Below are 7,151 nucleotides of genomic sequence, written 5' to 3'. Positions count from 1 at the left end.
GACAGACGGACACAAGAGGGCCGGGGTACAGGGAGGGGGCTAGCAGGACATGTCTCTCCCCTGGAAAACCCAAGAGACAGGGGGAGGGGGACAGGGATGTTCCTGACACACAAGGATGATGGGGGGAAGCCCTCCTCAGTTTGATGGGACCCAGGTGTCTGGGCTTCTAAACCCATTCACCCCCTGCTGTAACCCACCACACTCAATGCCCCTTCCAGAGCTAAGAGAGAACTCAGGAGTCCTGGCCCCCAGGCCTGTCTGCCATAATCCATCAAATCTTACTGCCCCCCTAGAGCTGGGAGAGAACCGGGCATCCTGGTCCCCAGCCCCCACCAGACCTTATTCCCCTAAATTGAGAAGAGAACTCAGGAATCCTGGCTCACAAATCCTGTCCCCCTTGCTCTTACCCACCACACCCTGTTCCCTTTCCAGAGCTGAGGTCAGAACCCAGGCATCCAGGCTCCCACCACCCCCTACTGCTCTAACCAAGCAGACCCCGCCCCTGCCCAGAACCAGGAAGGCATTGGTCACTTTGGTGTGGGATGAGCACACGGCATGGAATGTGGGGGAGGGGCAAACACATCGGGTTGGGGGAAGGGCTCCAACTGGTGGCTGAGTAGGTGGGGCAACTGGGCCGGAGGCTGGGGCCTTCCACCTCCCTGCCCATCCCACACTTCTTCCCAACTTTACCACTTGGTACCATTTTCCTCTGCCTCCGCCTCTTCTTTTCTCCACCTGAGCTTGTATCCCTTAATCTATCTCCTTCCCATCGTTTTGCCCTCTACTCCGTATCCTGCCCTCTTTTCTTCTACTCCAAGCCCTTTCCCCACTTCTACCCGTATGTCTTTCCCTAGTTCCTGTCTCTCTCCAGCTCTGCTTATTCCTCCTTCTCTCCATCTACCCATCCATTTTTCTACTGCCCTATTCAGCTTTTTGCTTAGCCATTCAACATTCTAACCATACTCTATCCATCCATTCATACCCTTCATCCAGCCATTATTTGTTTGTCTGTCAATATACATCCATGCATTTGACCCTCCATGGTTCCACCTGTCCAGCCATTTGCCTCTTTGCCTATCTATCCCTTTGCTTTGCCCATCTCTTTGTTTCCTTGTCATTTGTCTGCCTATCAGTATAACTACATGACAGTACCTGCAGAACCTATCATATTGTCCATCCATCCATCCTCCATGACCCTTTCATGCATCTATCCATCCATCACTCCATCCATCCATTCATGAGTTCATTCATCTATTAATTTACCTATCCATCTGTTTGTCCATTCATTCTTCATGTGCCTCCTTCATCTGTCCATCCATCCATCCATCCATCTATCCATCCATCCACTTTTCTCCAGCAACGTGTCTCCATTTTCTTGTCCATCCCTCCATTTCTCTTGCTACCTCCCCTCCCACCATCTCACCATCACACCCAACCATATCCCAGATCCCAACGCAACCCACAGCTGAGTGACTCTCCAGAATCTGGCCCCTACCCTGTGCACTCACCAGAGTTCTCAGTGCCATGGGGCAGGTCAGGCAGCTTCATGCGGGCACGGTTGGGCTCCTGGTACTCAGTCTCCCCAGACTGGATGCGTTCATAGCGGCTGGAATGGCGCTGGGAGCCCATTGTGTTGTTGATGACAATGGTGTCACCAGGCACAGAAAGATGAACGGTCAGGTCATCATCAGAGATTCGTCGCTGAGCCTGCAGAGGATTCCAGAGGGATCATACTAGCATTGACTGTCATGTCCACCCCTAGGAGATCTGGGAAGGATCCAAGAAGTCCTGACACCATCACCCCCTAGCCCATTAGCTTCCAACAACCCATTCAGAACCAGAAGAGAACCCAGGCATCTTGCTCCCAGCTCCTCCCTACTCTAGCCCACAAAACTGCACTACCCTCCCAGAGCAGAGAGAAACCAGGAATCCCAGCACCTTTCACCCCTTAAGATATACAAGAACCTCTATCAGCAGCAAGGATCTCCCATTCCCACCCCAACGCCTCTGCCCCCTCTGCCATCCCCTCTGTCTTACTTTTCCCAGGATTTTTTTCCAGTATTGCCTCCAGAGGATGAGGAAGATGACGACCAGTAGGAGCAGAATGATGGCCACCAAACAGCCAATCAGGATGGAGGTGTTGCTGTTGTCATCCTTTGCAACTGGCTGGCTAGTTTTGGGGTTCCCTTGGACCTCCAGGTCTGAAATGGACAGAGAGACAGGGCTGAACTGGAGGCAGCCTCTCAGTGGGCATTAGGGAATTAGGCCATGTCCACTTCTACCCTTGTCCTGTCCTATTCTGTGACTTACCCTGGCGGGTGAGGTTGGAGGTGGGTCTTGGTTCCCCATGCAATGTGGAGCCCAGGTCTTCCTGGACAGAGGGGGCTGCAGCCCCCCTACCTGAGGGTTGAGGAGGGACCACTGGGGGCCAGCGGCTTGTTCCAGTGAGAGATGGATCCTCTACCACTTCTGGGGAAAGAGAAGAAGAGGGTGAATGGACACTTAAATGCCTAATCTCTTAGAATAACAAATTAACCAGCTAATGAGCCTCCTCGTGAACCAGAGAGAGAAAGAACAAGCTAGTCAGCTAATGAGCAAAGGAAATAACCAATTCCCTACTGAGAGAGATAACAAATGGAAGAGGGGGCAAAAGATTAAATATGCAAAGAATGAACAAACCCATTATGGAAGGAACTAATGAATGACCTATTAATGAGCTAACTCATGAATTAATTACCTTACTAATGAACAAAGGACTAAGAAAAGAAAGAACCGATGAAAGAGACCAACGTATCCAGCCAGTCAATGAAGTAACCAGCCAACCACTCACCCAAGCATACAGCACCCCAACTCCAAAACCAATCACACATCTAGTCACCCAACCAACTAATAACCATTCACCCTAAATATTAACCATGCAGCCAACCAACAAACTAACATCCCAGGTGTTCAAACGTTCAATGAACCTACCAAAGAAACATATTAACCACACAACTGAGCAACCAATCATGTAACCACCAAGAAAAGACTCTTCTGCACTAACCAACCAATAAAAAAGCCAACTACCCATTAGCTAATGAGTGAATGAATGTAAAGGATAATTAGCATATATCCTCACATACCCCACACACTTTTCCTCAAAATTTAGCCTTTCAAAATTGTGGGCGGTATATCTCTTAAGCAGGGAGACAGGTATTGTTTTTGATTCTTGCTCCACACAAAGTTTCAAACCAGCTTCCCAACAGCAGCAGGACATTTCTATTCGGGTAGTGATGAGGGGGTCATTTGATGTAATGGCTCATTGTTCTTCACTCCACAACCGTCTGTTCTATGTAATGGTCCTTATATTCTACGAATCCAGTTAACCTTTCTTCCTGCAATTTTACTGTCTGCTAGCTCCTCTTGGTCTCTGTATTCCTGTCACAGCCCTGCAGACTGTTTCTAGGCCTTTGTAAAACTGTTGATCCACCCACACAGATCAGTTTTTAGCAGAAGCTAGTTTCAGGTTTTGGTTGAGCAGGACATGGAGGATGAGCGAGCTAAAGGTAAGGCTGTTCCTGCTCTATTTAGCCATAACTCTGGAAAAATCTTTTTTGCTTCTTTCTCTATTCCCCCAAAACAGGTGCCTGTCTCACTTGGTGGTGTATAGTTGGTTTAATTACTAATGAGTAGAAAAAAGAGCTAATGAACACAAGAAGAAAAACTAAACAAAACCTAAGGTAGAACAAATACATTAATAAACCAAGGAGTCCTGAAAGAACAAATGAAAATTCCTGCCAATGAGCTAATAAATTAATGAATGAAGTAACAAACTTATCAAGCCAACGAAAGTCCAGGAACATGAAGAAGATAGAAAGGGATGGGCAGTCACTTCAGCTGGAGGGCCACTTAATGAGTTCTGGTGAGTTGTTGAGGGCTCAGTTGCTACACAACACTTCACAAGAGTGGACACAGGTAGTTTTATGGTGACAAGGGATGTTGAGACTGGGCAGGGCATCCAAGGGACCTCACCTGAGAGGAAAGCAATTTCACTGAAGAGCATCCACTCATTGGAGAAATAGAAATGGCACTGCAGGAAGCGCCCCAGGTGTCCCTCCAAGGGCACGGTGACAGAGCGGGCACTGGGGTCCTTGACATTCACTGCCAGCTGGTGAGTCACCAGCTCAGGATCCCAGGCAGTTTCAAGGTTCTGCTTGAACCTACAGTCCACCTGACGGAAAATGCTCACACCCCACGTGTGCATGTTATTGCAGTGGACCTGCAGAATGAGGAGAGAGGGAAGTTGGTACCACCACTCCCTATCCCCAGAGAGCTATATAGGACAAGTACCATATTTACACACATAGCATTCACACCTTCCCCCCAAAATTTAGCCTCCCAAAACTGGGGTGGGTCTCTTAAGCAGGGAAATTGCTACTACTTTTGGCCAAAACAGACATAGCCCACTTTGATTCCTGTTCCACCCAAAGTTTCAACCAACTTCCCAGCAATAGCAGTTGTATTTCTATTCAGGCATCACCTAGGGAGTCAAATGATGTAATGGCGCATTGTTCTTCATAGTTGTTAACAACTGTTTCTTCTATATAATGGTTTTGATGTTTCACTAATCAAGCTAACCTTTTTTCCTGCAATTCCTAGGGCCCCCTATGCTGGTACCTTCATGTAGGTGAAGGTCCGGAGACAGTCAAACTCAAACTCCATCTCCACATAGCCCATAGAGAAGGACTCGTTCTTCCACCCGATGTAGTCATAGCCTGGCCAGACCCGCAGCTCCTTGGTCCGAGTGAAATCATCCAGTCCCACCACACCATCTACAAGTTGCCCAAGGCCCCCAAACTGAAGCCTGTAAGGGGAAGAGAGGCAGCACCATGAAGAGAGGCCACCAGCACCCAGTTTGGACACCACATGGGGGAGCTTTCAGACATGGGGGGTGGGGGGAGGATGGGCTCGGACACTAGTGTTCTAGCACCACTGAAAGGAGTTGGGAAGCTCTGGGATGGGGTAAAAACACAGGTGCTGGAACCCACCAAATAAGCTGAGGGGCACTTCCTGTCAATGCATCTAGCCATAGATCTGCCCATCCATCCATTCAGCCCTCCACCTATTCCTCTTCAAATCTGTTCATTCATCAGTCTGTCTTGGCATGCACCCTTCTGTATCCTTTTATTCAGATCTTAAGGTCCATCTATGAAGCTGTTCATCCTTTTATCAAAAGATTTCCTTTCCCACTCATCTGTCCACCCCTGGTCACATGGAACTATACATTCATAGGATCAGAGAAAAGTAGGGCTGGACGGGACCTCATGAGGTCATCTAGTCCAACCCCCTGCAGGATCATCCCCGAGTGAGCCATCCCAGCCCAGTGTCCATCCAACCTGCTCTTGAAAACTTACAGAGGTAGATTCCTCAACCTTTCCTGGCAGCCTCTTCCAATGCATGACTGCCCTTATAGTCAGAAAGTTCCTCCTCATCTCCAACTTATATCTTCTGCTGTAGCTTGAGACCATTGCTTCTAGTCCTGTCCCCTACAGCTACAAAGAGAAGCCTATTTCCATCCTCTGTCATTGCCCTTCATGTCTTTTGAAGTCTGTTATAAAACCTCCCCTCTGTCTTCTCTTCTCCAGACTAAATAATCATAATTCTTTCAGCCTTTCCACATAAGTCATGTTCCCCAGGGCTCTAATCATGTTGGTCACTATTTGCTGGACTCTTTCCAATCTTTGCAGAACTCCTTTGAAATGTGCAGCTCAAAACTGGGCACAGGACTTCAGATAAGGCCTCACTACTGCCTAATAGAGCAGAAGTGTCTGCCATCTGTCCACTGATCTTCACATCCATCCATCCATCCATCCCTTCAGCTATCTCTTTACCCATCCTGCATCAGATCTCCCTTCCACTTATCTGTCTGTTCATCTTCAGGTCTGTTCGTCCATCCATCCACCCTGTCAGATCTGTCCATTCATTTTCCCATCCATTCATTGCTGCATCTACCTGAGAGTTGGGGGCAGGTGTCAAGAAGCATGGCACTAGCAGAGCTTCTTTTTATTGGGTCAAGTAGGCACCAACAGGGTGCTGAGATGGGGCACTGTAGAGGGGGTAGAGGAGGGTACCAGCATGGGGTCACTGAGTGGGAGATAGGGAGTGGGTGCCAGCACCCACTTACTTGCTGATGCTGTGGCCATCATAGGTGGAGTCATTGAGGTAAACAGGTTCTGGCTGGAGAGGCATAACTTGTCCCATGGGGGCGGTGTAGGACTGCAGTCCATCTGTAGGGGGAGACAGGGAACAATGCCCCTGAGTTCCCAGGATGGGAGGCAGTAAGGCAGAGAGGAGGAGAGGTAGTGAGCACCCCAGAACCAGCTGGGGACTGAGGGGCATAGCAGGGGGCAAGGGGATGCCTCACTCCAGCTCCTCACCCCACCAAAAGTGGATGTACAGCCCCATGCACAGGAAAGAGCAGGTGGGGATGGGTGTATGAGGGGCCACTCACCCCGCCAGAGGCAGCCATACAGTTCCACACGCAGGCAGACGCTCATAACACGGTCTGCACGGGGATAGAAGCGGATGTAGCGGGCAATGATGGGTGGCCCAAGATCCTTCAGCACCACCTCATTTGTGTTAACGTTCCCAGAGATCACCTGGACAGGCAGTGAGGGGTTAACTGCATTGCAGGGCAGTGCCCCTGCCCACCGTTCTGGCTCCACCCCTCAAAAGGATATGTGCTTCACTCTCATAACATCACAGTCTCGTGACCTATCACATCACTGCTCGACATCATGTGACACTCAATGTCTCCTTGCCCACCCAAGCTGACATCACTTGCCTGCTTGAGACATTATCAGTGCCTGTCCTGACATAATTTCCCTCTTGCTGCAACTTCACAGAGCCAGTGACATCATAGCCCATGTACTGATGGCAGCATGCTCATGGGATGTGATGTCACAGGTAGGTAGATGATGATGTCAAGAGGCTGTGATGTCCACAGGGGCAGCTGCAACATCACAGGGAGCTAAGACATTTCAGGGGGCTGAAGGCCATAATGATGTCAGCAGGGGGCTTTGATATCTCATGGCTTTGTGACATCACACACTGCTATGTCACTGGCCCTATGGAACCTCCTTTCCCTTCCCATGACCCCCTCCCCCACCATT

The 7,151-nt window shown here is 49.4% G+C and overlaps 2 protein-coding genes across 3 annotated transcripts in view; both read right to left on the bottom strand.

Annotated features, from left to right (window-relative positions):
* Positions 1 to 7,151, bottom strand: part of DDR2 (discoidin domain receptor tyrosine kinase 2) — a 247,325-nt gene that overhangs the window by 100,106 nt on the left and 140,068 nt on the right. The gene's annotated exons all lie outside the window — the stretch shown is intronic.
* DDR1 (discoidin domain receptor tyrosine kinase 1) overlaps positions 1 to 7,151 on the bottom strand; it is a 76,243-nt gene that overhangs the window by 42,088 nt on the left and 27,004 nt on the right. For both annotated transcript variants that reach the window (XM_019502006.1, XM_019502007.1), the window contains exons 5-11: positions 6,491 to 6,640; positions 6,164 to 6,266; positions 4,657 to 4,843; positions 4,012 to 4,258; positions 2,311 to 2,469; positions 2,038 to 2,201; positions 1,509 to 1,707 (exon numbers count right to left, since the gene is read on the bottom strand). In XM_019502006.1, the coding sequence (XP_019357551.1) occupies positions 1,509 to 1,707; positions 2,038 to 2,201; positions 2,311 to 2,469; positions 4,012 to 4,258; positions 4,657 to 4,843; positions 6,164 to 6,266; positions 6,491 to 6,640 (1,209 nt within the window). The remainder of the gene's footprint in view (positions 1 to 1,508; positions 1,708 to 2,037; positions 2,202 to 2,310; positions 2,470 to 4,011; positions 4,259 to 4,656; positions 4,844 to 6,163; positions 6,267 to 6,490; positions 6,641 to 7,151) is intronic.

The sequence above is a fragment of the Gavialis gangeticus genome, unplaced genomic scaffold, assembly GCF_001723915.1.
Source record: "Gavialis gangeticus isolate Ggan-Ray unplaced genomic scaffold, GavGan_comp1, whole genome shotgun sequence".
Taxonomy (NCBI): Eukaryota; Metazoa; Chordata; order Crocodylia; family Gavialidae; genus Gavialis; species Gavialis gangeticus.
The sequence above is the reverse complement of the archived record's forward strand: the minus strand, read 5'-3'. Positions and strand labels throughout refer to the sequence as shown.